We start from the raw sequence: 27,924 nt of genomic DNA, 5'->3' as shown, positions 1-27,924 counted from the left end.
CCTGTTCTTCCCACTTGCCTTCCTTGCTTTATTTTTCTCCAGAGCATTTAACCACTGCTAACACAGGACTTACCTTATTTCATTACTTTTTGCCCAAGAGTTTGTTGATTCACTGAGGTCTCCCTGACTCCTAGAATGGTGGTGTGGGACAATGCAAACAGTGGGATTCAGGAATGGGCACTTCATCAACAGAGTCAGAGAAAAACGTTTCTCCTGTTGCCCAGCTGTGCTCTGAAGCTGTGGCCAGAGCCATCACAAGTATCATGAGGACCAGGGCACGAAGCTGTCTTGTGTCACTTCACAAGGTGTCCCACTGTCCACGCCCCAGCGGCCCACTCCCAAGCTCCAAACAGGCTGTCCTGCTCAGGGCATGAACACAGCATAGCCTCGTCAGTAGGAAGTGAAGCACAGAGCCTAATCTCTTGGGAACAGAAAATGGCACTATTTATTCATGGTGCTAAAAACGCTCAAGACCCCTTGGCTTGATTGAGAACAGACTTCGTCCTGTGCAAATGACCTGAAGGCTCTATGAAGGGAATCCTGTCTCCCACAAAGAAATGCTCAAGCCCTGACCCTCTGTCCTGTGGGTGGGAATTCATTTGTAAATGGGATCTTTGAAGGTGTTATGATAAAATGAGGCCAAACAGAACGGAGAGTGTGCCTTGATCCAGTAAGACTGAAACCCTCATAAGAAGAACTCTGAACCCAGGCAGCAGGAGACAGGAGTCAGACAGCCGTGTGTTGTCAGAGACTGACTTACAGATCGCCAGCAAGACCCACTAGAGCGTCCCTGATTTCAGAGGAGGCATGAGCCTGCTGATGCTTTGATGTTAGACGTCTGGTCTCCAAAACGGTGACCAGTAAATTCCTGTTGTTTAAGCAAACCAGTCTGTGGTCTTTGTCAAATTAGCCCTAGCAAACGGGATGCAACAACATAGGAAATATTTACTTGTTACTAGGGGTGGAAATTCTATGCTAAGTAAAGCACACATATTGAGCAGAGAAGACAGAAACGAACTTGATTCCAGAGTTTCTGTTGGAACCAGCTGTTCGTTTCCTGGCCCTGACTTTGCCCAGGATCTTGCCTATTGCGTCTCCCTCTTCCGTCAGGGTCCAGTCCTTTGCCCTACTTGATGCCAGAATAAACACTGGACAGTATTACAGGTAAAGGTTAAAATTTATTTAAAGTTAGAACACTGTTCTTACAATAAATAAAATGCAGGGGGATAAGAGGCTAAGAGAGAACCTTCTCAAAGGTGAGGAAACCCCAAACCTTAAAACAAGAACAAAAACAAACTTCTGGATTCTGTTTGCATTTGAGCTCTCTGTGGTTGATTCCTCTCCAAGAAGAGAGGCCCAGGATGCACACATCCCTGTTGGGACAAGAGGAGGTGTACACTGCGTGGTGGTGTCCTGTATGTGGGCAGTATTCAATGAACTGTGGCTCTTACTTCTGGAGCTATCTCCGAGGAGCCCCAACATTCATTTTAAAACTCTAGGGACAGCCTAGCTCAAGCCAGGTCTGAGGGCATCATAGTTGAGAATTACTGAATGGACAGCATCAAGCACTTTGTAAAAACCCTCTCATTTTATCCCAAAACCCTGCAAAGGAGAAATCATTGCATCCTGTTTCATCAATGAGCAAGTAAAGAGCTTTCTTTCTCAAGGTCGGTCAGTTAGTGATGGGGATCCAATCAAGGTGGGTCTAATCCTTAACCCTGGGATAGCCCCATTTCTTTTTTTTTTTTACATGGGCAGGCACCGGGACCGGACCCGGGTCCTCTGGCATGGCAGGCAAGCATCCTTGCCTGCTGAGCCATCGTGGCCCGCCTGCCCCATTTCTTGATGAAACCTAACAGAGGCCAAGAGTCTGGCTTTGGAACACAAAGACTGGCATTTTGCTTCCCATGGATCAAATGACAGACTCCGTGAGGTCAGAGGGAGACTGTTGGTTTTCAAAGTTCAGTGTCAGTCTTAGGTTGTCTTAAAAACAAAACCAGTTTGCAATCCACCTTGCCAGGTACAGGTCCCAAGTCTTGGTCTTCCCTCTGGCCTCACAGCCCTACTGAATCAGAATCTCTACACATGGGTTACCAGGGAAGTAGTGTTTTCCAGAAGCAGCCAAGTGGTTCACACACTCAAATTCGTGAGCCACAGCTTTCAAGGCACCTTACTAGGGACATTGCGCCTTCATCCTTTAATCTATTTCCTCTTCCTCTTTGGCTTTCCCAGATAATCTTTTCCCTGAAGGCTCCAATGCTGTACCCTGATTGTACTGAAGGAATCACATCCAATGTTGGAACTGATTCCTACTAATCCTCTCAATTTACAGGAGCAAAACCACAGATAGGCTAGTGGGCTTGGAGGAGACTTTCCCTCCCAGCATTTCTTTCTGGAGTACCAAGGGTTCAGGGGTAGGACTGCAAGCCTGAGGAGGCCAGGGCAGCACAGCTTCTGTGGGTCCCAGGTGAGCTCAGTGAGACTCCTAGGGGATTACAGGTCAGAGATGCAAGGGCCACAGAACTTATTCTGGAAAGGGCTACTGGCACTCCATGGTTGGGGCAGGGGTGCTAAAAGGTTATGCTCAGTGACCAACTGTCTTGTCCTAAAACATGGATGAATGGGGTCTTGGCTCCAAATAACCTGACAGGTGTGATGGGAAGGTGAAGGCTCATTCACACCACACACACCAACACATACACACACACACATACACACTGTCCTGGTAGCATCAAAGTTCCTGTTCTACTATGTACATTCAGAGAAGTACCACAAATTTTTCCTCATCCACTCAAAAGCACAGGCTCCCAAGAAGATAGGCCAAAGCCTTGGGGGCCAAGGAAGCCCCCCGCCACAGGTCCAGCTCTCATTTGAGGGTCTGCAGTCAGCCAGAAGTTAGGGAGCCAGCACGTCCCCAGGCCCACCTTTCACCCGGCAGATGGTCATAGGGGTGGGGCTGCTGGAAAGAGGTGAGAAGAGGGGCCGCAGCGCCCCAGAGAAGGAGGTCTCAGGGAAGATAAACAGGAGTGACCCATCAGTCACGCTGTAGAAAGACAGATGTCCAGCCTCGTAGTCCAGGAAGACACCCACGCGCCGGGGGGGCTCGCGCAGGGGCATGGGGGCCCGCTCGGGAGAGCTGTAGTAACTGCCCAGGAACACCAGGATCCAGAAGCCGTTGCCGGCCGACAGCTCGCCTGTCTCCTTCCTGTTGACGTTCTCTCGGCACACACCTAGGGCCCAGCTGGCCCGCTCCCCGACCTCCACCTCCCAGTAATGACGCCCCGAGGAGAAGCGCAGGTGGCCCAGCACACAGGGGCCTGGGTCGAACCGCTCCGGGGTGTCGGGCAAGGCCTGCCGCAGATCTCCCCGCCGCACGCTCCTCCGGTCCTCAGACAGGACCAGTTCGGGGTTAGCAGTGTCCGGGTCGAGAGTCACATCCCCTGCAAAGAGAGGACAGAGGTTACCCAGGGCGTCACCCCTTAGACCCCACCTACAGAATCCCTGCCCTCTTTTGATGAGCCTGAGCAAGTCAACCCACGTTTATTTCTTTGTCACGCTGTCCTCTCTCACCACCTCCTGAAGTAACTTTCTCCAAACTGACTTTCGGGAGTGGGGGCAGGCACTCTCTTTCCAGTTACCCCTCCCTGGTCCCCTCTGCTCTACTAAGGAAAAAAAAAATCACCTTTAGTTGCAACTCAGAATAGCCACAAAAGTTCTAGAAATCCTTTCAGGTTTTCTTTGCAGTGTTTTCTCCTGATCTATGTAGCTCCTCCCAGCAATATGAGTAAGTCCTGACTGCTTTTTGGTTTCATTCTTTCAATACCTAGAGGGAAGTGTGTGAGCTCAAGCTTTCACCCTAGGCCACACCAGCCTCCAGCTGCCCTGCAGCCAAAGGAGGAACTTGCTTCAGAAGTGAACAGAGATGGCTGTCGCACTGGGATCGAAATAAGTGCTCTGACGTGTAGACAGACTGAGCACATGGGTTGATTTCTGATTCTCCCTTCTCAGCCTCTCTCTTAAATGTATCCAGTGAACAATCTGGGCCTGCCCACCCCATCCCATAACAGAGACCTTGGATTTGCTCTCTCTTAGCCTTCATCTTTAGCAAGCCAGAGGACTTGACCCATCTGAGGCTTCTAATCCACGACGCTCCTTGGAACCTGCATGGATTTCATACCTCACAGACGGCAACTTGCCAACAAAACCTACGGCCCAGAATTTCTGCTGGGTTCCCCACTCCCCGTGAGCTCAGGGCTGAGCAGCTGGTGCACAGCGTGGGCACTGCCGGCTGGCTGTGCAAGACATAAACCATCCGTACCCCTGCCCGAACCCCTCCATCTCCCCTTGCTCTCAACACCTGGAAGGAAGAAGGCTGCTCAGAGAGCCTCCGTGCCCGCAGCAGCACCTACCTCGGAACCTCCGCAGCGTCTCCACCAGCCCAGGGACCCTGCACACCGTTCTCAGCTCCATGGGCACCACCTCTGGAGGCTGCAGCTTCACCTCCTGGATCCTGGAGGGTAAGCACAGGCTTCACCCTCCATGCCAGAGCCACCACCCTGTCCCCTGCCCGCCTTCCCCAGGGAGAGGCAGAAGGGCTCCTACCTGCGCAGGGCGTCCCTGATGTCCTAAGGGAAGAGACACATGTGTGGCGTCAGTGCCAGCCAACCACTCCATCCCCTGGTCAAGGGTCCCTCCCTGCAGCCCAGGACCCACACGCAAAGTCTACCCAGGCATCTTGCCTGGCCCCTCTCCTGGCCTCTTGGAGCCCCAGGCAGCAGAAATAGTTGCCGTTAAGGGTGGGCTCATTTACCACATGGGGTGAATGCACTCCTGTGGCGTCAGGGAGTGGGGACATGGCCTGGCCCTCACAGGCCTGACTCCTCACTTCCAACAGTTTGAGGACCCTCAGAGCGTTCGGTTAAGTTCGTTCACTCAGACACACAAAGTGTCCCCTGGGTGCCAAGGAGAGAGGACAACAGGAACACGAGTAGAGCGCTTGTCTCTGGCCTCTGGGAGCCTTGTGTGGAGACAGGACTGTGCCACCGTGTGCAAAGCAGAAGCTACGTGGGCTGTGATCTCACTCTCGCCAGCCCATCCCTCTGTAGCCTCACTCAGTGTCCTGGCCCCTGGGGCACTCCCCACCTCAGGCTCTGTGCCTGCTGCCCTCTGCTTGGAAGGCTCCTCCTGCCTCCCCATGCAGCTCCTACCCCTCCCCCTTTCCTTCCAGTCCCCATGCACATCCCACCTCCCGGCCACCCTTCCTGGCTGGCTTTCTCGCCTAGCCATCTGATAGGCAGTAGCCTTTTAGTTATTTAGAAGGCAAAGGGTTTTATGTTTTGTCTTTTGGGAAGCATGCCTGGCACACAGCAGGAAGGCAACCCGCCCCTTTGTCAAAGGAATGGTTCCCACAAACATTTTTAACACCACATGCACCAGCTACCAGGTTGGATGCTAGGACACTGAGGGAAAGGACAAAGGATCCCCCAGAGTGGGTCTCTCAGGAAGGAGATGAAGTCATTTGTTCTGTCTGGGAAGGAACGGGACATGAGAGCCAGACAGAAAAAAGGGAAGTTGATGCAGGATTTTGAAGCCCAGGGAGGAGAGTTCACAAGCTAATAAATAAAGGGAGGGGTGGTGCAGGCCAAGGGAACAGCATGTGCAAGGGACAATGACAGGAGCCCCCTGGGTGCTGAGTTCCGCAGTTTGAAGCAGTCTGTCCTGTAGTCATTCGAACCAGGGTGGGCTACCCTGGGGGCCCTTGGAAAAGTGTGAGTGTGAGCATGGCAGGGTGTCGGTTGTCACAGGACTGGGGAGTGTTACTGTGTTCTGATATCACTGCCCTCTGGTCCTGCTCAGGAACTGGACATCTGGACACACATGGGAGGGGTAGAGCAAGGGATGGAGGGAACAAGGTGCTAGGCCCTCTCCACACTGTAGGCCAGAGAGCCCCAGTCTCAAGGGAAGGGGTTCAAACTCCATGGAGAGGAGGGGACACTAGAGGCAGGGCAGCCATTTGGAAACAAGTCCTTTTAAGAAAACCACTTTGCAGCTGCAGAGGGTCGCAAACTGAGAGGACAGGGAATGGGCAGTCTCAGCCCCCAGACCCTGTCACTCAAGGCTGGGTTCCAGGAATACACCTGAACCCTCACCTCCATCGCATGACCGGAACCCTCTGTGGAGCTACAGGCAGTCCTTGTGCGCTAGGAGCCCTGGCCTAAGCATCCCCTGCAGCAGGCCTTCCCTTGACATGGCAGGCTGAGGAAGGAACACAAGAGCTCACCTCCTCTCACCCCACTGAACGTGGCTTGCATGGGGACACATACCTGACAGGAACACTGTTCTCCTGCTCTGCCCACACCCATGTATCACTCGCCACAGCAAGCTCAGGGAGAGGTGCCAGGACCAAACCAGGTCATGGACAGGGAAACTGAGGTGCATAGAAGGTGTATAGCTTTGCTTTGGACCGAGAGTGAAGGGCACGGCCTGGCTCTGCTCTCCCAGCCTGACCATCCCTCCACCCTTGACCTCCTACCCATCCATTACGCCCCACAAAACCTCATCTCCTTATAAATAAGCTCCTTGCACAGACTGGCCCTGACTTTTCAACCTCTGCCAACATCCCACATAAACACAGGCTACTGGGGGACCTTGCCTGGGCTCTCCCTACAGGCCGAAAGCTGAAACCATGGCAGGACCTCCTCCATCCTGTCCCCCACGGTTCCTCTTCCCCTCTGGCAGACACTGACCGCGGCATAGGTCCCTTCTCCCTCGTGACTGCTAAACTTCTGGTGGGTTCTGAGAAGCTTTGGGTTTCACCCTCCTTCCAGCTCTCTTCCTTCTACGGGTGCTGACCCCAGGGCTAGCTGGGCCCTCCATCGCTGCCCATCTGGAGGCCCCAACCCGCAACTGTTCCCACTCTCACGCCCTTTTACCCCCCGCACTCCAGGGCCCCCTCTCCCACTGCAGGGACTCAGGACAGAGTCCTCCACTAACCAGCACACTCACAGCTCAGCAGTGTCTCTCTTCAGAAAGGCCAAGGCCAAGCGCGCGCCTGCCCGGCGCCCCTTCTCAGTCACTCCCTGACAGTGAGCAGGCCGTCGTGGGGCTGCCACACCCCCCTGCACGATGTCAGGGAGACCCATGGGCTTGCTCACGCTGGAACGTTCACCTTCACTCACACAGGGAGACTACATGAAACACGGCACGAGACGCCTCTTCACAGTGAATTACAGTGAGGGTGTCCACCTCTCAGAGGAGGGAACGTGTCTGTTTACTACCACAAGTGTCACACGGCCACCATCACAACCGCAACGAGGTATGGAAACCAGTCGATACGAACTTTCAAGTCGGTGAATCAAGAGCGGACCGTCACTTCAGATGCAGAAGTGTGCTCACTACATGCGTTCGGGAAGAACGCTAGCATTCTTGGGCCTTACATTTTTATAGAAATGGAGACAATCATCCAAAGCCAAAGAACTGACTAAATCATACCATGATTCCAAACTCTGCAGAACTGTGTGGTGTGCTCACTTTTATTCGGTGCTCAATGACTAGTTCATCCCACCCAGGCCGTGCGTTCTGCCCTGCCACCAGCCCCACCTGAATATGCAGAACCATGAGTAAGCTGGCAGCGGATGATGCCTGGAAACGAAGGTCACACTCTAAAATCTTGGTGGGACAGTTTCCAAACAATGGAATGACACTAAAAATTAAAACTGAACCATCATCCTGCATTTGAAGGTCTGTTCTGCCCTGGTGTTAACGCTGGGGCACTGGGTGTTTTAGCCCTCTAGCACTGGTCCCAGTTGCCATGCCAGCCCCAGGGAAGCACTGCTCCTGCCCACTGATAGCAGTGCCCGGGGATGAACCTCACACGTCTCTGAAACCCCGCTGCACACACAAGCCATGACAAGATCCCCCGAGGAAAGGTGCACAAGCCCTTGGTGCCATGCCGATGCCCACACCAGCCTCCCCCTCCCTTGGTCTGCCCTTGGGCCTCTCCCTTCCTTCCCCCAGACTCCTCTGCACCCCATGTGCCTGTACAGCCGTGCACCTCCTTCCCCTCATCTCTGAAGACACACTCCTGAGAGTAACAGGCGATGCTGCTCCTCCTTCATGGAATGGAACTCTTCGGCCTGGCACATGGGCAGCTGCCCTTCCAACAACTGGGTTAGATTCCCCACACCTACCTAACCGGAGGGCTCTAGGGGGCAGGGGAGTCCTCCCTAGAGTCACAGCAGGGGCAGACTCAGGGGCTCAGGGGACCAATGAGGTGCTGGGCACAAAGGGAGCTGGGTCCAAGGAAAGCAAGGACCAAGAGATGCAGTGCGGAATAGTGGGGAGCAGTAGGGAAACAGTGGGGAGTACAGTGAGAGGTGGGAGGGGCAAGTGGGAGCAGTGGGGGACTATCAAGGGAGTGGTGGGAAAGCTGTGGAGAGCAAGTGGGGAGCAGGCGGGGGAGCAGGTGGAGCAGTGGGGGAGAGGTGGGGCACGGTGGGGAGCAGATGGGCAGCAGCGGAAAGCAGGTAGAGGAGCAGTGGGGTGCAGTGGGGGAGAGGTGGGGGAGCAGTGGGGTGCAGTGAAGAACTGGTGGGGGAGCAGTGGGGTGCAGTGAAGAACTGGTGGGGGAGCAGTGGGGTGCAGTGAAGAACTGGTGGGGAGCAGTGGGGTACAGTGAAGAACTGGTGGGGGAGCAGTGGGGTGCAGTGAAGAACTGGTGGGGAGCAGTGGGGTGCAGTGAAGAACTGGTGGGGAGCAGTGGGGTGCAGTGAAGAACTGGTGGGGAGCAGTGGGGTGCAGTGAAGAACAGGTGAGGAGCAGTGGGGTGCAGTGAAGAACTGGTGGGGGAGCAGTGGGGTGCAGTGGGGGAGAGGTGGGGGAGCAGTGCGGTGCAGTGAAGAACTGGCAGGGGAGCAGTGGGGTGCAGTGAACAACTGGTGGGGGAGCAGTGGGGTGCAGTGAAGAACAGGTGGGGAGCAGTGGGGTGCAGTGAAGAACAGGTAGGGAGCAGTGGGGTGCAGTGAAGAACAGGTGGGGAGCAGTGGGGTGCAGTGAAGAACAGGTGGGGAGCAGTGGGGTGCAGTGAAGAACAGGTGGGGAGCAGTGGGGTGCAGTGAAGAACTGGCGGGGAGCAGTGGGGGACCAGTAGGAAGTCATGGGGAGTGGTGGCGGTGAGAAGATCCAGGAGCTGGCAGCAGCACCCCTTGACCGGCTCAGCTGAGATGCACACGACAGCTTCACAGAACCAGTGGGTTCTCATGAGAATCCCTGGATCTCTTCTGTTCTCCGGCGCCCTGCCTCCTCTGGCACTCTGTCCTCTGCCTTCCATACCCCATCCTATGCCAAGCCCCCGCTTCCACTAGTACCTTAACCCCAGGACATCCCGGACCCGACCACGGCCCTCTGTTAGCCTATGCTGGGCCTCCCTCAGCCCACCACCCAGAGGGTCGTCCAGGGTCCTTCTGGGTCAAGTCCCAAGTCCCAAGGACAGCAACAGATGGTCCCAGAAACATCTCAGCACAGAAGGCTCAGCCAAGGTCCCTCCTCCAGGCAGTTCCCAAGGGCTGTGCAGGTAGCACCGCTCACCTCCGCCTGGGGCATCCCTGATGCCCCTCCCTGCACTGCCCCAAAGGCACACACAGCACTGGGTCACCTACATAAGAGCCGGAGCCACAGCAGGGGACTCATCCCTAGGCAGTGCCAGAGAGACAGACGCATCTTAACAACATGCGTGGGACGAGAAGTCCAGCCCCGATCAGAAGAGCGCTGACGTGATGACGATGGCAGACACTACGGGCCTGGGCCTGGGCTCGGATCTTCCGGCCGATCATCTGGTCTCCTCTCCTCGCACCCCGGGAGGTGTGTGCAGCTCCACCCCCTTTCACAGGTGAGAAATGGCGGCACCAGGGTTACAGAACTTGCTGGAGGGCCACACCCTACCGGGTCAGCCTGGCTTGCCCATGAGGCCAGAGGGAGGAAGGAAAACCAAGGGTTCTGGTTTGTAGGGTGTGCAGGACAGGGGAGCCAAGGTCCTGCCTGGGGAGGAGACAGCTGTACAGAGGGATCCTAGACGAGTGTCTCGGGGAGCTCTGCACAGGCAGAAAGGGCCAGGTGCAAGCAAAGACAGAGATGAGTCGGGTGTACGGTGGACTAAGAATGGAGAGCACTGGCAGAAGCCAGCCTGAGAGGCCCAGATGCTGCTGGGGGCTCAGATTTGACGCTGGAGGTAATGAAGGACTGCAGGCGGGTTAGACCCAGGAGAGAGGGGCACAGGCTGAGATGGGAAACACGTCACTGGCAGCAAGCCCAGCGGGGGACAGCAGTCCAGGCAAGAGGGGGTAAGAACAGAGGCAGCAGAGAGAGGGGTGCAGTAACAAGAGGGAATTCTAGGGGGGGGTGTCACAGCCCTTCTGGAAGCTTCCTTCAGCATCCTTCCCTCTTTACTCGACTCAAAAGGTAGCAGAGCAGTGTCGGGGGAAGGGGTGCTACTTCCTCATGCATCTGCCTTTCCTTCACCTTTCTCTCTCCACCCCAACTTCAAGAGTGTTGGTACAGCATGTCAGCAACGGATGATCTTATCAGTCCTAGAATCTTGGAATTACCCACATCGGGACCTGCCAGTCCGGCAGGGAGGAACAGGAATTCTGGGGCCCAGTCTGGGAGTCTCCAAAGCCTAAACACACCCCACATCCTCTCCTCCCCAAGGCTGCACAGAATAAACCCAAAACCTCTCTTTGCTGACAGCTAGCCTGTGCAGGGACCCTGATCCCACCTAACCTGGGTTAGGACAGGAAGAGGTGAAGACAAATTAAATATTTGCTTGACAAACGCCATCTGTTTGAGTCTACAGAGGAAAACGAAAAATAAAAATTTGCTAGCACATGGATTTTGGGTTGTGGAATGGCTAAGACACCCATCCTAGCCCCATCATTTCACAGACGGACGGTGGGCCTGCGAGGACAGGGGCCAGGCTGGGGAACACGGCGTTGTGGGGTGTGGGTCTCCGCAACGCATCTCAGCCCTGGGCTGGGAGGTGCAAACCTCCTCCAGCTAACTCTTCTCCCACCTCCTCACTCAATACTGTGTGTTCAGAAAGACGGCAGTCTCCGTCCTGGCATCCGACTTGATCTATCCACACTTCGGATGTCATGTTAGACACTTGTCATCTGCCTCCCGCCTCCTGGGGCTCTGTGTGGCCATCACCATGTCCCCAAGTTTGCCAAGCGCAGCAGGAATCTGTGCACGTTCATCCAGGAAGGAATTCATTTGTGAACAGGACCCTCTGGAGAAGTGTTTTCAGTTAAGGTGTGGACTCGTTTGTGCAAAGGATCTTCTAAGGTCACTGGTGTGGCCAAGCAGCATCAGGGCGGGCTGTAACCCACATTACTGGAGGCGATGTGAGTAAAAGAAATTCAGACAGTTAGTCAGAGAAAGCCACGGAGAAAGGAGCCAGTGACTGGAGTCAGCAGAAACCGGAAGAGTGGACACAAGGAGAGGGGGGCACCGTGGCCTCGGGGCAGGGCTGCCGGCCAGGGAACCACAAGGACTGGGGAAAGCACCACCTTACTGACGCCTTGATTTTGGACTTCTAGCCTCCCAAACCGTGAGCCAACAAATGCTTACTGTCTCAGCCAAGCAGTATGTGCTAGCAGTCAGAGCAGTCCGGCAAACTAAGACAGTGGGCAAGGTTCCCCAGCCCCCTGGCCTCCGCTCCGCGTGCATCTGCTGCATCCCGCCTGCCCCCCTGCCCGTTGGCTCACCTGCAGCAGCCCCAGCGCGGGCAGCTGGCAACGGCCCTCCAGCTCGGCGATGAGGTCCCCGAGCGCAGCGCTCTGCTGCACCAGGTGAGCTGCGTTCTCCCGCAGTCGGGGCAGTACCTCCAGCTCCTCTTCCTCCAGCTTCTGCAGCAGCTGCTGCTCCTCCTCCACCAGGAAGCGGCGCAACCGCTCAAACTCAGTCAGGACATTCTGCCGTTGGCTCTCGACCATCTTCTGTGGGGTGGGAGAAGAGGACAACTGAGGCCCTGGGGCCCCCACTCCCTGGTCTCTTCCCTGATCCCAAAAGTAATGACAGGAGGCCGCCACTCAATCACAGCAGGCTTGCCGAGTAGGCACCGGCGTGGATCGGAGGCCCACCACAGACACATGACTCCGTCACAGTTGCACACCCACCACACACACACACATCTCCCTCCTCACACCTACCACACAACTGCCAGTCACACACCCACTACAAACGCCTCCATCGTCAGTTACACACCCACCATACACATATACCTGTTGTCAGTTACACATCCACTACAAACACACACACACCCCTCCTCACATCCACCACACGCCATTACCAGTCATACACCCTACAAACGCCTCCATCGTCAGTTACACACCCACCACACACACACACCTCCCCTCTCACACCTACCACACATCTGCCAGTCATACACCCTACAAACGCCTCCATCGTCAGTTACACACCCACCACACACACACACCTCCCCTCTCACACCTACCACACATCTGCCAGTCATACACCCTACAAACGCCTCCATCGTCAGTTACACACCCACCACACACATACACACACCATGCACACACCTCCCTCATCAAATAAGCACTAAAAACACACCCTTTTCATCCCGCCTCCACCACGCACAAACACCTCCCTCACCACACACCCACTATACACAACACCTCCCTCCTATCTACCCAGAGGACAAAGGGTAGCATGTTACCCCAATGTGACTGTTTCTTGAGTTAGGAACAGCGAGTCAAAAAGTTCATGGAGCAAGGGACCCAGCCTCTATCAAAATATTTATCTAGCTCCATTCAATTTTTGAATTCAAAGAGAATTCAACAGAGTTTGGACAGCAGTGAATACCACATTATTTGAACACAACTGCTTCCTGAGCTTGGGTTATAAACTGAGTTCAGAGAGCAAAGATGCCATCTTTTAAAATACTTATCTACATGGTTCCTAAGGTTGCGACCTTGAACAGAGGGTACAGAGAGCCAGAAACATCCGTGTACCGGGGGTGGGGGGTGGGTGGGCGCCTTCAGCTGTCTGGACTATCCCACTGCCCCTGCCTGTGGCCTCCACCATCCCCACCAACCCTGGAACCCAGGGCAGGCCCGGCCACCTGCCTGCCACAGGGCACAAGTCTCCTCCGCCTGGGCCTGGAACAGCAGCGCATCTTCCATTTGTTTCCGCAGATGCTCCAGGGACATCTCCAGCTTCCCCTGTGGGAAGATGAGGCTGGGCAATAAGGAACTGCACTGGCCCTACAGCCAGCCTAGAAGCTGCTCCACCAGAGCAGGCCACACCCCCATCCCTTAGGGGACCCCTGGCACTCATCGGCCATCAGGAGGCAACTCTCCCTTCCAGACTGGGCTGCTGTTCTATCTGGACCACCTACAATCAACAAAGTCCAAGCATGTTCAAGTGATCCAGTCACTCTTGTACCAAATGGCTCAATGCCTACAGGTGTTGTCAAAGAGAAAACTGCTCAAGCTTGCCCCTCACAGTCGAATCCCAAAATCCACAAGCCGTGATGACATTGATGGAAAACCACGTTTAGGTTATGGGAAGTTAAAATCTGCAGAACAAAGGAGTTAGGATACCTTCTAACTAGCATGTACAGTCTGGGTCCAATCCCAGCAGTAACGACTACTCCTGGCCTCCTTGTCACAGCCAGCATTACATCACCTTCTCACCCCCGAGGTGTTAGGAGCCCCCAGGCCCCACGCCTGGTATTTTCCTTTCAAACAGCTATCACTTAGTTATCTTTCCGGTTCTTAACACTTGACCTCACGCCCCCAGCTGGTTCTGAAGATGCCAACCTCACCTATGCCTCCTCTCTAGGTCCAAACTCCCCAGCAGAACTTCACCCCCTCCTCCCACCCTCCAGTTTACAGAGGCCTAAACCTGACTTCCCACCTGGGCCATTCTGAGTGCAGACAGCCTTCCTTTCTCATTTTTCAGTGCCTGGCTGCATGCACTCTACCTGTGGCATTTCAGCTGAACCACAAGCCTGTGGGATGTGCACGTTTGCAATCTGGTTCCTTGGTCCTGATGTTCTATTTCTATCTTTTCTTAGTCATGAGCAGCCTCATGTCATGTGCATGAGGAAAGAGTGAGAATCCTATGAACAAGCAGAGCACACAGTGTGTGTTTGCACTGTTAAACTGTCTTCCATAAGGGTCTGACCATTTCTTCAGTGTGGCACAATATACTTCTCAGGTCCAGGTCACATATACTGCCGGACCATCTGACAAGTGGGACAGCGACAACGCTCATGGGAACAGAAGGTGGGCTGCCCCCACAATTCCTGCACAGCCTACATGGCCAGCTTGTGCAGCTCCCAGCAACCCTGAGGACTGGCTCGTAACTCTATCTGTTCTAAAAGGACCAAGGCCCAGGGAGGTTCTGGAACTCTGCCCTGGTCACATGGCTAGCAGGTGGCAGGATATGAATGCAGGCCACACGGCTCCAGAATGGATGCTTTTAGCACACACCACTCCTACCTCCTGATGGCCTGCGGTCAGGCACTTCCCAGCTGCCCAGGAATGTTCTAATCCCACTTCTTAATATCTCTGCTGCCACAGCCTTGGCTCAGGCTTGTCTCAGCTCTCCCAAAGGCTGGCCAAGGGCACTTCAGGCCATCTCCCCACTGCTGCAGCCTTCCCCACGCAGTCATATCTGCTCACGGTACCCTGGTCTTACCACACACACCCTCAGCCCAGCATCTCTCAAGCTTTCTCTTCATGCCTCCAACTTCCAGCAATTTCCAAACTACAGTCATGTCCTCTTGGTGAGACATTAACCCTTTGAAGGTCACACAATGGGCTTTTTAAGAACTAGAATAGAGCACATCTGATAGAGTAAAGCTCTGTTATTTCAGCCGTATGCCTATCTGCCTCTCTGTTGGGGTCAGAATGTAAACTTCCTTACTCTGGACATGGTCTGAAAGTTTGAAAGCCAGGGCCTTAGGGCAAGCCCACACGTTCCCCCTTCCTTTTCCCTTCCTCTCATCTCTACAGCAAACCCTGTATGACCTTCAGGTTCCAGAATACTGTCTCACCCAGCACCCTGCAGCACTGCTCTGGGTCTCACAAGCAATGCTTCCCTTATCTAACACAAGCTCGGTCATAGGAGTTTTCTACTCTGCCTCCTGCCCCCCATCGGCCCCCGCAGGGGTGGCAAACAAGCTCTGACCTGAGTCATCTGTGATCCCAGGTCAGGGTTAGGTACAAACAGTCGCTGAGTGAATGGGCCACTAGGTAGGAATCAGACACAGATGGGGGATCCCTCAGCCACAGTTCTGCTGGGCAGACAGATGCAAAGTCCCCTGGGTGGGGTGGTATCTTCCCCTGAGCCTCCCAAGTTACTGTACAGCTGAGACCAAACTGCAAGTTACAGCCCATTAGTGGCAGAAAAAAGGACTTTGGTGGGTCAGCCCCAATATTCAAAAAAATAGGCAATATAGCATAGAAAGAACTCAGTACTGTTTCACGAGACTTTTTATCAGGTCTGCGGTTACCCTAGAGGGGAGTCTCTGGAAACTGATAATTTCCTGCATCCTGTCTGGGTGCTTGGCGACAGGAGTGACATTTATAACATGTAGACTTTCCTGTAGACGTGCTATATCCTAAAAAAAAGAAAAAAAAAACACAACAGGAATGGACATCCTGATATGACCACTTATATAGCTCCTAATAAACAACCTACACGGCTAAATACAAAAATAGGGAGTGGGGAAGGAGAAACAGACTTATCTTGCATCAGACTTTCACGGAATATTGATTTTAACATTAAACTGTGTATTGTGTGCACTTTCAACAAACACAATCACTGGCCATGATGCAAAACGCACACAGCAATTTTGAAAGTTTGAGAAACAGCACAATCCCCACAACTGCTCCAGAAACAATCACAGCTGCATGGTGAGTAAGGAACTCTGAACACAGCCAGCACAAGCTAGGTGAGTCCTTTGGCCCTCAATTCCTATTATTCGCCTTTGTTGAGATTTTAAGGAAAAGCATTACTATACCTGGAAGACAGGTCCAACTTAGCATCACCTCAAATTTGGACATGTGCCCTGGCAAATGTCTGATGGCAGAGGAAGCCTTCAGGTAACTCACCCTGAAATGCAGGACCCCCAGAACCCCAAGTAGGAGAGCTAGGATGTCTTTCAGGTCCCAGCAGGCCCATCTGTCTACATCCGGAGTAAACAGCTCTTTCCCATTACCGTTTACTGCCCGGAGCTCGGCAGCAGCTTCTTCACCCTTTCACTCCCTCCCTGCACAGACTCGCTTCAACAGGCAGCTGTACATCACTGCAGGTTCCTGTCCTGCTTGCAATCCTCCAACAACTCAGAAGAGCCTTCGAGTCTGTCCATGTCATGTGGTTCTGGCTACCTCTAATGTCCTCTTTCCACTCTGCTGCTGGAACCTGGCCCTCCTCTGGTCCTGAAGGCTCCGGGCTCCTTCCTAGCCATCAACACTGGCCTGAAACCCCCCCAGCCCAAGCTGTCCTTCCAAGGTCTCCGTGCGGCCTCCGCCTCTAGGATGCGCGCACGCCCCTTCGCTCCCAACTGGTGCGGGCGGTGTTCCCAGTACCCGGAAAAGTGCCGACCGGGATCGGGCCTACGGTCGCTGAGCAGCGCCCTCGCGCTCCCCACCCCCACCCCGACCCCGGGCCCACCTTGAGGTCGTCGGCCGCATCCTGCAGCGGGAGCACGCGGTGCGCCCAATGCTCCCGGGAGCGCTCGCAGCTGGCGCACAGCAGCCGCAGCTCGTCGCCGCAGAACGAGGCCAGCGGCTCGCGGTGCGCGGCGCACACGCCCTGAGGGACCGGGGACGGAGGGTGCAGGCGCCGCGCCATCTCAGCCATCTTGGCGAGCGGGCGGTTGGGCCGCAGGTTTCTCTGCGGGGAGAGCTCCCGGCACTCGGGGCAAGCGTACGGCCCCTCAGGCTGGCCCCAGCAGCGGCTGATGCACTCGCGGCAGAAGTTGTGGCCGCAGTCGGTCATCACCGGGTCGGTGAAGTAGTCGAGGCAGATGGCGCAGGTGGCCTCCTCCTGAAGGTTGGTCGACAGGTCCGGGGCGGCCATGGCGCCCGCGGGGCGCTGCCCTCTTCGCTGGGCCGGGCACCGAGCGCCGGGTCGGGAGGCGCCGGGGGGAGGGGGCCGTGCGCCGCCGGCGGCAACTTTGGGGAGCTCGGGACGCGAGGGCGCAGTGACACGGCCCTCGGGGGGCGCGGGCGTCCGGGGGCGCGGGGCTCCAGGACGCGGAGCGCGGGGGGCGCGGGGCGCAGGGCTCCGGGACGCGGGCAGGAAGCGCAGCCCGCGGCGGAAGCAGGAAGCGACTCATCTTTTTTTTTTTTTTGGAACAACCCGCTTTCGCCTCCGGTTGGTCGAGGCCTGTCACGCGGACCGCGGACCGCACGGAATTGGAGGGGGTTTACCCGGTGACCCGGGCGTCCCCGCTGTCGCCTGCCCACGCTGGGGACCCCGAGGGGCTCAGCCTTTCCCTGCTGTTCCCCGGAGGGGAGGCGTGCGGGGTTGCCTGGGACCCTGAGCCACTGCAGGCAGCATCGCCCTCACCTTCCCCGGCCTCACCCTTCTGCCCCGCGAGGCCCCAGGGCGGCATCTGCAGCGGCCCCAGGGCCCCGCCTGGCCCGGCCACGGTCCGAGAAGCTCGGACTGAGGCTCGCGCCACCACCTGCCTACCCTGCGGGCGAGCGGTTGTTCCGGAACCCCCACCCCCGCGGAAACCCGTGCCTTGACAGGGAATAGATTGACGAATTCCAGGGGGCTAGTGACCGTTACAAGGCAGAAGAAAAGGAATTTGGTGGGTCTGCCCCAACACTACAGGCGAGGATGGACTTGAAACTGCTAGGGCTGCGGAGAGGGAGAAAAGGGAAGGGTGCGGAGCTGGAACGGAAAAGGAAATTCCTTAAGTGATCTTTATCTACTTTGAATTTTGCGCGGGTGAACGCCCCTCTCTGACACTTTATTTTCCCGAGCACGTGCCACTTCAGAAGGTAGAAGATTGATGGGGTGGGAAACTGAGGCTTTTAGGGATTCAGCTGGAAAGGTCTCACTTTTCCACTTACTTCCAAAGAAGGACTGTGACCTAGGAGGGTATGTCATGGGATTTGTTTGACAAAGAACGAGACAATGAATGAGAGCAAGAGAGAATCCCACTAAATAATATCTAAACAGAGAAGCCTGAAGCCAAGTGAATGACTTCCATATATTCTTAAGTGTGGCACAGCAAATTAAGCTACATCAGACTGTTCCTTATAGGTTTAAATATCATGTGATTACATATATATAGCCAATCTCACAGGTCTGCTAAATGTATATACAATTGGTAATATATATTATATAATATATAATTATATATGTATAATTTATGGGCTTCCTTTCAAAAGTTTTTCTCATTAAGCATCTGTAAATATTCCTCTGTTAATATTTAACTGCTTTAATCGTGATTATATTCTGACCCTGTGAGACAACAAACCTGAACAGCTAGTTCTCCTAATCTGGGTCCCTGAAAAGCTTGGAGAGTGGGCCTGGTGAGTGAACAGAAGGATCTTCACCTTACACAGAAATGATGGAAGTCTTAGCTTTTCTCCCTACTGTATCTTTATCCCTTAACCCACACTGTCACTGTCGAAATTACCATCTGGCCTGATTTCGGAGCCCCAAGGCAGAAGAAAGGCTGGACAGGCCTAGAGAAGGTGGCCTGGGAGTACGTGTGCAGGTGTGACCCGTCGTTCACGCTGTAGAAGGAGATATCCCCCGCCTCATAGTCCAAGAAGATCCCCACGTGGCTGGGAGGCTCCGTCAAGGTGAAAGGGGTGGAGGTAGAGATGGTGGGCAAATATTTCTCTCCCTTTGACAGCTGCACAACCCAGAATCCGTTCTCGGGAGACTTTGGGACTCTGTCCTTCCGGTTCACGTTGTCTCTGCACACACCCAGAGCCCACAGCGCGTCGCCTGTGAGGTTCATGCCCACCTCCCAGTAGTGTTTCCCTGAGGAGAAGGTCTTCTGGCCCACTACGCAGGGGTAGGCAAGGAACCTGTCCCTGTTGAGGAGTGTGCTCTCCACAGGGGAGCTGAGGTAGCACCGCTGCCGGCTCTCGTACAGGAGGAGGTGGGGATACGCCGTTTCCACATCAGGTACCACGTCCACTGCAGTCAGGCATGGGCCGTGGAAAGTAAGTCCATGTGGGGTGGAAGGTGGGACTGTGTGCCCCAGGCATGCTTTCGTGGGTGCTATAGGGAGAGCCCTAGCAAGGGACCACATCCTCAGCTGGCAGGAAAACAGGGCTGGGCTGTTTATCCTATGATTCCCTTATCCTCCCTGACTCCCCAAGGACTCCTTTCCACTGGCTCTTCAGCAGTCAGGCATGGGAATTCAGTGTTTTTCTCTTCTCTGGAAGAGTACCGTTGAGGTGGGCATTACAACTTGTTGGATTGGAGCTTTATGGTAAACCAAGGCCATGGGTCTGATTGCACCATGGGTTGTTTTACTTCGCTCCAGCATAACTGAACCCATGGTTACATAATCCCCTACCCCAGCAATCATATGGGTCATGGGGAGGACCACTGGGCAGCTCTACAAGGTTCATCCATCTAGTGGGAAACAGAGCATCTCACTTGGGATGGACCATCAATGGAACCATATGTACAGGAAGGCAGCAGCTAACCCTTCAGCAGCAGTTATCTCAAATGCACAGGTTATTGAATATGCAATAAAAATAAAACATTGAACAGTGAAATTCAAGCCTGGGGACAAGTTCTGCTTGTTCAGAGCTATGACACTGTATGATGGCTTGGCTTCTCAGGCTGGGGGCAGGGCGAGGGGTGGTATTTTCCAAAGAGTCGGGTTCAGCTCCCCAGCCCAGGGGTCCCTCTTACCTTGGAAACTTCTGAACATCTCCATTTGCCCAGGAACCCTGCACACTGTTTTCAGCACAGTGGGAATAGCCTCTGGATGCTGCATCTTCAGGCTGTTTTCCTCCAGTGGACACAGGTCTCATTGCCCCCTCTGGCTCCACTAGTTACCCTTCCATCTACCCTTCCCCACCTCCAGGGACACCAGAGACCACATACCTGATGAATGGGTCATTCATATCCTGTAAAAGAAGTGGGGACAGGAATCAGTGAGGCCCTTAGCACTTCCTGTTCCCCATCATCTTATTCTTAAAACCATCCATTTCTCAGACCAAACAGGTCCTTCCCAGCAATGTTCTGAGGTCTGTCCTCTTGCCAACACTCGTTTTCCCTTGTCCTTGTCCTTGAAGCCCACTGCCCAGACTCCCTCATCTGGCACTCCCATTGCAGACTGCCTTCTTCTGCACAAGGGATTTAGGGTCCCAACAAGACATCAGTGCTTAACCTAGGCCTGTGGTCAGACCTGTGAGGACCAGCAGTGCCCCAGTTGCCCTTTCTCAGCCTATGATGTGAAGCAGTTCCCGGGCTTCCTCTCCATCTCAGGTGGTGCCAGCCCACCCAAGATAGAGGAAACCATAATGGGAAGAAATTAGGGGTGGTGTGACTGGACCAGAGTTAGCTCCATTTCCCATCAAGAGGACAACTTAGGGAAGAAGGAAGTGAGGTAACAGAGCCAAAAGTAACATAGGGACTTTCTAGAACTTCTTTAGAGATCAGGGTTATTCCCAAGCATCACGTCTTCACATTCCCGGCCTGCCATGCCTGCTAGAAGAGCAATAGAGCAAACTTTATAATATTTTCTAATATTCATATTTGTGAATTCCAGAACATAATCCTAACTCTTGGCACAGGAGTGCTATATCGTATGGCCCACCTTGGCTTCCTCTTCTCACTACTCGAGCAGTGAGGAAAACCCAGAATGCTTCCCTATTCATGAGAACATGTTGGCATGACTGTGGGGTGTGGGAATTAAAGTGTTTTTCAGACTGTAGACCTTAACCTTCTAATGGGTCATGAAGTCCGTTTCATGGGTTGCAAATGGATTAATCGCTTTTGAATAAAGTAGACTAGAAGACAAAGTATTACTCAAAGTTAGGTTGAGTATATAATTCATCATTTGAACCAGGACCCTCACTGAGGAAAAACCACACAGGATGCTGGGACAATGGGCATAAAACAGGTACTGTCCCAGGCAAAGCAGGACATATACTTACCCTACACATAGTAGCTGTTTCAGGAAACTTATGTTTCAGTTATTTAAATGTGTGTGGGGTGTGTGTGTGTACTAGGTCACAGTGTTTAAAAGATCTTTCCTACAGATTCCAGTCAAAACAGACATTTAGGTATGTCATTTATTTACCCGCGAGCCAAAATCACCTTTTCCCCTCTTCTAAGGTAAAGGAAGTTCAGGCCTCTCCCCTATACGCCAGCCTTCACTCTCCCCTGTACACCGGCCTACACTATCTTCTCATACCGTCTTCATCTCCCAGGGCCGTCTTGGTTAGCTTGGACCACATGACTAGCGCCTGTGTGTCTGTCTGAGCCAGTGTGCCACCTTCACACCAAGGCCAGGAGACCGCAGTGGATAGAGGAGCCAAGATGGGACAGGCCTGTCCCTGAATCATCACTTGGTGACAGCTGCCCAAAGATCAGTTCCCTGGACCACTTAAGGGAATGAAGAACACATTTCTATTGGGTTTGAGCCATTCCGGTGTCTGTCCTAGCAGTTCTGTCCACCCTAGTAGTACAATCAGGTCAGCTCAGTGACAGTAGGTCTATTTTATGACTATGTCTCCAATCCTATGCCATTTAACAGAGCTGTGCCCACGGTCACACTGAAACCTGTGGTTTGAGCAACAGTGGGCGAACAGTTTGGTGCCTGGTTCCCAAAGGACCATTGGTCTGCCTTACTGTTCCTGCCCACCAGACCAAGCTCAGATGTGCCCTGTGACTGGCCACCCCCCACCATGGGCATTGCCCATCCCACCTGGAGCATCTGCAGGGCCGAGTGTTCATTCTTGTCCTCCAGCTCTAGGAGGAACATCTCCAGGGAGTGGCGCTGCTGGTCCAGAATGGCCTTGTTCTCCTCAAGCTTCTCTGAGATCTCCTCCTCCTCCTTCTTCAGGGCCTGGAGAAGACGCTTCTCCTCCTCAGCCAGGAAGAGGCTCATCTTCTCAAATTCCAGCAGGATGCGTTCTCTCCGGTTCTTCACCTTCTCCTGGAGAAGCAAATGGGCAAAGACCCTGAACATGAGGATTCTGGAACCCTCCCTACCAATGTGTACATGGAGACAGGCCTACCTTCCCATCCTTTCCTGTAGGCTGCCTACCAAGTGCTAGGCAGGACCTATTCTCGGGGCCATGCACACTTTCACTTGTCCCTCTTGTGACCCACAGAAAACAGCAAAACTGACTGGGGTTAGACATTTTAATTTGGGACCAAGGGATAAGACAGAGGTCTTCTATGCCCACCCTGCCCCAACCCCATCAATGTGTCGTAACCACCGAGCTCCAAACAGCAGCAGTCCAGAGGCTTTGCCACCTGGAACAAACCTTCCTGTCTTTCATTCCTGGTTTGGAGGGAAGAGAAAGCCTGCAGAGGCATCTCTCTCCATGGAGGGGAAATATGTGTTAATGAGAAATTGAGATGCTGTAAATACAGCAAAGACATAGGAAGCCCCAAAACCACAAACCAGAGACCCAGAGATATCTATATGGAAACTCTCTGGTTCCTCTGGCCCTTCCTTCCTGGGATGTCTTCTTATCTCTTCTTTGGGATTCATTGAAGAGCAACAACTCATAAGATCAACTGCAGCCTTCTACACTCTCAGCTCTCACAAGCTCTGCTTCCCGGGAAGGTCCCCAGAAGAACCAAGTGGGGAAGGGGCCAGAGGTGAGGTAGGGGGGAGAGGTGAAGCAGGAGGCAGGTAGGAGAGAGTCTGAGGTTGTGGGGGGTGGGCAGTGGCAGGAAGACATTCACTCCAAGTAGTACTGGAAAAGTGCCTGTATAACATGGCAAAACCCTGAAAACAATCAGAGCCTATAGACTCATTCTTAAAATGGCGTGTCAGGGTGGAGCATATGTTTTGAGTCCTGATTCTATCGACTTCTGTGGCATTGGATAGGACACTTAACTTTCTGAGGCCCCATTTTCTTCATCCATGCACTGTAGTAATTCGCACCTTACTGGGTCTTTGTGAAAACTGAGATGATGTAAATGAAAGTGTTCTGCATACTCCAAGAGCTCTGGAGTCTGTCCGACCCTGCCCACTTGAAGGAGAGGGCCCTTTTACCCTTCCCTTCTTCCAGCTGGCCCTCCTGTCCCTCTCATCTGCTGAGTGTCCAGTTGGGGCACACTCTGACAGACCCAAGCACCTGCCATTCTTTTAGGATCTGAACTTCTTTTATCTGCAGCTTCTCGTTCTTCATCATTTCATCTCTCAGGTGCTTCATATTCTCCTCCAACTTCAACTACAGGACACATAAAAGTGCAGGATTTGAGAAAAGGGGTCCCTCCCCATCCCCGACCTGGATTGTAGTCATCTGAAGCTACATCCACCAGAAAGACCACCCTGAGGGAGCGCATAGGTTAGATTATGTTCCCCCACAAGCACAGAACCGACATACCAACATTCTTGACATACAATCACTCTTGACATACAAACATCCTTGACATGGTTACAATCAATGGCTCAGAATATCATCACATAGTTGTGTATTCATCACCATGATCAATTTTTTGGACATTTGCATCTCTCCAGAAAAAGATAAAAGAAAAAACTCATATAGTCATACCCCTTACCATACCCTCTCATTGACCACTAGTATTTCAATCTACTCAATTTATTTTAACCTTTCTTGCCCCTATTATTTATTTTTTATCCATATTTTTTACTCATCTGTCCATACAGTAGATAAACACACTTTGTTTTTTCTCATTTCTCTCTTCCCCCTTTTGGTCGATAAGGTTTTCTCAATCCCTTGATGCTGAGTCCCAGCTCATTCAAGGATTTCTGTCCCACATTGACAGAACTGAGGTTGGGGGGTGGGCAGTGGCAGGAAGACATTCCTTTGGCTTTCCTGTCACATGGCAGCGTCCTGTCCTTTCTCCTCCTGGTTCCCACTGACTTCCTGCTTCGGGCTCCTCCTCATGACTTCCTCTATTTCTGAATTTCTTCTGCCATAAAAGATGTCCAATGATTGGATTAAGACTCACCCTCCTATTCAGTTTGCCATACCTTAACTAAAGGTAACATATTCAAGAGATGTCCTATTTACAAATGGGTTCACACTTACAGGATGGGAATTAAGATTAACACCATGTGTTTGTTGTGGTACATAATTCAACCTACCATAAGCACTAAGTGAATTTAAAGAAAAAAACCTTTCCTCAGAGATAGCCGATTTAAGATGCCCATGATTCAGAAAGGGGAAAGAATTCCCAGGCAAACAGACAAGGACTGTCAAGACCCAGAGTGGGAGAACGGAATAACCAGAGGCCACTGGGTTTGGGCAGGCTCAGGGCCAAAGGCATTCTGCCAGTCATAACCTTTCCAGGCCATCCCATGACTTTCTCCCCTGAGGGATTAATCAGCCAAGGGGGTAGCTTGGGCTTACTTCCCGCATAATGACATCACCTCGCTTTGCACTGCTCCAGGTTTTAGGTCCAGTTGTTTTCTGCCCAGCTGCCCTGCATAACAGAGGAGGTCTACTTTCACCCTGTTTCTGGACCCAGCCTTCCTGGTTTCAAATCCTGTGTTGTCCACTTTCCAGCTCTTAGATGTTGGCCAAGTTACTCCTCTATTTCTCATTTTCCTCCTAGGTAAAATGAGGATAAAAAATAGTGCCCTACCTGCTAGACTGGTTGCAAGGATTACATTAGCTAATATCCTTCAGCTCAGTGTTGACCTTCAGTGAGTGCTTATTGGATGAGTGGTTAAAAAGCAAAAGGACAATAAGAAGAGAGGTGGGAGAGATAGAGGAAGTGGTACAGGTCTTCTTGAGTTTGCTCATCCTGTTATTGTGAATCTCCATGAACTCAGATTCCCTTGGCTGGTGTGTTTTCCTAAACTGTCTCACTGAAATTCTTGTCTTCCTCCTAGGCACACGGCTAGACTACATTTCCCAGATCTCTTTGCAGTTAGGTATGGCCACCTGTCTGGGTTCTGGCCACTGGAATGGGGGCAGGCACCAGGTGAAGTCATGCTAGACGTGGCCAGGGCAGACAGCCTGACAAGACTCTTCCGTGCTCTTTCTCCTCTGAGCTGGCTTGAGTGGAGAGGAACCTTAAGGTCATCTGGATTCCTGAAGAATGGTGGGGGTGGCTGCCTTGCTAACCTGGCCGCCCACTTGGGCTTATCATATGTGAGCTGGAGTAGGGCGTAAACTTCCCCAGACCTACGTAGTAGGGTCTATTTGTTAGAGCAGTCGTTAGCCTGTCGCCCTCACTAGCACATGTCCCCTTGCTCCCCCACTCCTTCCTCTGATATTTCAGCCCTTGATTGTAAGGTTGTTAAGCTGCCATGGATTGAAACACGTGCCCCCAAAAAAGACATGTTCAAGTCCTACTCCCTGGTCTTGTGAATGTGATCCTATTTGGATATAGTGTCTTTGAAAGATGTTATTAGTTAAGATGAGGCCAAACTCCAGTAGGATGGACCCTCACCTAGTATGACTGGACCCCTATAAGAGGAAGTGTGGACACAGACAGACGGAGAAGACAGCCATGTGATGGAGGCAGAGACAGAGTCATGCCACAAGCCAAGGACATCATGGATGCCCAACAAGCCCCTCCAGAACCCTTCAGACTCCAGCATGGCTCTGTCGACGCCTTGACGTTGACCTCTGGCCTCCAGACGGGGAGAGAATGCATATCTGCTGTTTCCAGCCGCCCAGGGGGTGAGAGCTTGTTCTGGAAACCCTAGGGAATGAAGAGGCCCACCTTGTACTCCTGGATGGCCTCCTCTACAGGGAACACCGTGTGTAGCCGGTGGTCTCGGGACTCTCTGCAGACCACGCAGATGGGGCTCTGGTCCTCCTGGCAGAACAGCTTCAGCAGCTCCTGGTGTTTCTTACACAGGTCGTCCTTCTGGAGTCCCGGGTGCTGGCGCGCCATCTCTGCCACTTTGGTCAGCAGGCGGTTGGGCCGCAGGTTCCTCTGCGGTGACATCTCTCTGCACTCGGGGCAGGGGAAAGAACCTCTCCGCTTCCTTCTTCCCTTCTTCCCTTTCCCCTTTTCCCAGGTCATTTGGATGCACTCGCGGCAGAAGTTGTGGCCACAGGCAGTCATCACAGGGTCCGTGAAGTAGTCCAGACAGATGGAGCAGGTGGCCTCCTCCTGCAGCTTTCTGGCAAGTTCCACAGCATCCATGGCTCCTGGGGAAGAAACAAAGTGAGGGTTTTGCTTTTGGTAACTCCAGAGAAGTCTAAGGTAAGCAGTTTCCAAGCAAACCCCGCCCACAGCGCAACCTGGCTTTATCCTGGCATCGCCTACATGTTACCTGTCACCCTATTTTACAAATGTGGAGGAAAAGCACCATCTGTTTAGGGGATTCAAGTTTGCCGCTTCAATGACAGAGGCACAAATGCCTCCCAAGAAACCCCCTTCCAACAAAGGAAAAGAGATTTTAAATGAAAAAATAAACTCTTCCCTTAGGGAGTGAAGAGACACATGGGAGCACATGTAGGCGCGCGCGCACACACACACACACGACTTAGGAGTCAGAAAACCCTACACCTTATTCAAGGGAGATTAAAAACCCTTTCCCTCCCCACTTCATGGAGAGTTGTTATTAGGATTGTTTTAGATAAATAGATTTGAAAATAATTTCTAAACCACAAATTCTTTTTCTCCGTTTATCTAAAATGATGACAGCTATCAATTAAAAGACATTCTGGAGTCTATCAGTTAATCCGTTCAAGCACTTGCTAGCACAAAGCATCCCCATGTCCCCTAACTCAGTTCTCACCATCTGGAAGGCGGGAAGCCGCACATGCAGAAGCCTGGGTTAGGGTTAGAGGCAGGGTCAGGGCGTCTGCGGAGAAAGCATCCTAAAGGCTCCGCGTTAATGGCCTCGGACGCGTCCCTTACATCCCCCCAGAACGCTTCTTCTGTAAAATGCGGGGCCCAAACAGGTTGATCTGTCTAGTCATAATCATTTGCGGTTCAAATTGTATACACACCCTCAAAGGCAGACAAAAAATGCCCAGTTTTACAAGGGTCGCGGGTGGACCAGGGAACTTGACACAAGATTTAGAGCCAAGAACCCGGCACCGGGCTGCAGAAAAACGAGCGCACGCGGGACCAACTCGATGCAGCGGAGGCCGGGGCCGGGGACGCCCGCTCATTCCCTCCCAGGGCCCTTACTCACCGGGGCGGGCCCAGGAGCCGGTGAGAGGCGCAGAAACAGCCGCGCCGAGGAAGGGCAGCCGGGCAGAGCCCGCAAACCAGACGCCCCGAGGTCCTCCAGGGGCGCAAGGGCGGGTGTGAGCCGCTGCGCTCTGCCCCGGCGACGGCAGGGGGCCGGCCCGGCTTTGTGAGGTCAGCCGGAGGCGGGGGGCGGGCGCGTCCGGGACGGGGGCGGGGGGACAGAAGGGGCCGGGTTCGTGGATGGAGGTGGGGAGGGCGGGAGCCGGAGTTTAGGAGGCTCACTGGCGGGGTGGCTGTGGCTAGGGGACAAGAGGCCCCAACTCCCGCCGTGGGGTCCCGGTGTGGCCCGCGCCCCTTCACCTGCGAGGCCCGGAGGAGTCTTGCCCGGGGGTGGGGGGTAGGTGGGGCAGGCCCGGTTCGCAGCGGCACCAGGCGGGTCGGAGTTCCCTGGGGAAAAGGGGACAGCGGTGGTCGTCTATAGAAAGCTGCCCCTAACCCTCAGGGGCCCGGCAGCGTTGCAGAGGGCGGCGCGCGCCCGGCACCCTCCTGCTAGTCCCGGGGCCGGGGAGCAGAGGAGCTGAGCGGTGAAGCCGCGCG

At 53.6% G+C, this 27,924-nt stretch overlaps 2 protein-coding genes across 5 annotated transcripts; both read right to left on the bottom strand.

Annotated features, from left to right (window-relative positions):
• Nucleotides 1-1,158: 1,158 nt before the first annotated feature.
• LOC143664238 (E3 ubiquitin-protein ligase TRIM11) lies at nucleotides 1,159-17,146 on the bottom strand. Its single transcript, XM_077137907.1, has 6 exons — nucleotides 16,699-17,146; nucleotides 13,140-13,235; nucleotides 11,760-11,990; nucleotides 4,603-4,625; nucleotides 4,410-4,510; nucleotides 1,159-3,440 (listed from the first exon to the last, which is right to left on the bottom strand). The coding sequence occupies exons 1-6, from the start codon at nucleotides 17,104-17,106 to the stop codon at nucleotides 2,896-2,898; spliced, it is 1,404 nt and encodes a 467-aa protein (XP_076994022.1). The 5' UTR covers nucleotides 17,107-17,146; the 3' UTR covers nucleotides 1,159-2,895.
• Nucleotides 17,147-17,712: 566 nt separating this feature from the next.
• On the bottom strand, nucleotides 17,713-27,477 carry LOC143664237 (E3 ubiquitin-protein ligase TRIM17-like). 4 transcript variants are annotated; one of them, XM_077137903.1, is made up of 8 exons: nucleotides 27,329-27,477; nucleotides 25,900-26,333; nucleotides 23,334-23,429; nucleotides 21,947-22,177; nucleotides 20,119-20,141; nucleotides 19,924-20,015; nucleotides 18,683-19,194; nucleotides 17,713-18,130 (listed from the first exon to the last, which is right to left on the bottom strand). In XM_077137903.1, exons 2-8 carry the CDS (start codon nucleotides 26,326-26,328, stop codon nucleotides 18,107-18,109), a joined length of 1,407 nt encoding a protein of 468 aa, XP_076994018.1. In that variant the 5' UTR covers nucleotides 26,329-26,333; nucleotides 27,329-27,477; the 3' UTR covers nucleotides 17,713-18,106. The 4 variants fall into 4 exon arrangements, with proteins under 4 accessions (XP_076994018.1, XP_076994021.1, XP_076994017.1 ...); XM_077137906.1 differs by lacking the exons at nucleotides 17,713-18,130; nucleotides 27,329-27,477 and adding an exon at nucleotides 24,596-24,776 and having other exon boundaries at nucleotides 18,137-19,194; nucleotides 25,900-26,000; XM_077137902.1 differs by lacking the exon at nucleotides 17,713-18,130 and having other exon boundaries at nucleotides 18,139-19,194.
• Nucleotides 27,478-27,924: the final 447 nt, after the last annotated feature.

The sequence above is a fragment of the Tamandua tetradactyla genome, chromosome 20, assembly GCF_023851605.1.
Source record: "Tamandua tetradactyla isolate mTamTet1 chromosome 20, mTamTet1.pri, whole genome shotgun sequence".
Classification (NCBI taxonomy): Eukaryota; Metazoa; Chordata; class Mammalia; order Pilosa; family Myrmecophagidae; genus Tamandua; species Tamandua tetradactyla.
This window is presented reverse-complemented; position numbering and strand designations above follow the sequence as displayed.

Coding starts and splice junctions, on each gene's coding strand:
- LOC143664237 (XM_077137902.1), bottom strand. CDS start 26,328: ATGGATGCTGTGGAACTTGCCAGAAAGCTGCAGGAGGAGGCCACCTGC. Junction 20,016..20,118: donor ATGAATGACCCATTCATCAG/GTATGTGGTCTC, acceptor GGAGGAAAACAG/CCTGAAGATGCAGCATCCAG. Junction 19,195..19,923: donor GATGTTCAGAAGTTTCCAAG/GTAAGAGGGACC, acceptor GCCTGACTGCAG/TGGACGTGGTACCTGATGTG.
- LOC143664238 (XM_077137907.1), bottom strand. CDS start 17,106: ATGGCCGCCCCGGACCTGTCGACCAACCTTCAGGAGGAGGCCACCTGC. Junction 11,991..13,139: donor AGACTTGTGCCCTGTGGCAG/GCAGGTGGCCGG, acceptor CCCACCCCACAG/AAGATGGTCGAGAGCCAACG. Junction 3,441..4,409: donor GACGCTGCGGAGGTTCCGAG/GTAGGTGCTGCT, acceptor CTCTCTTTGCAG/GGGATGTGACTCTCGACCCG.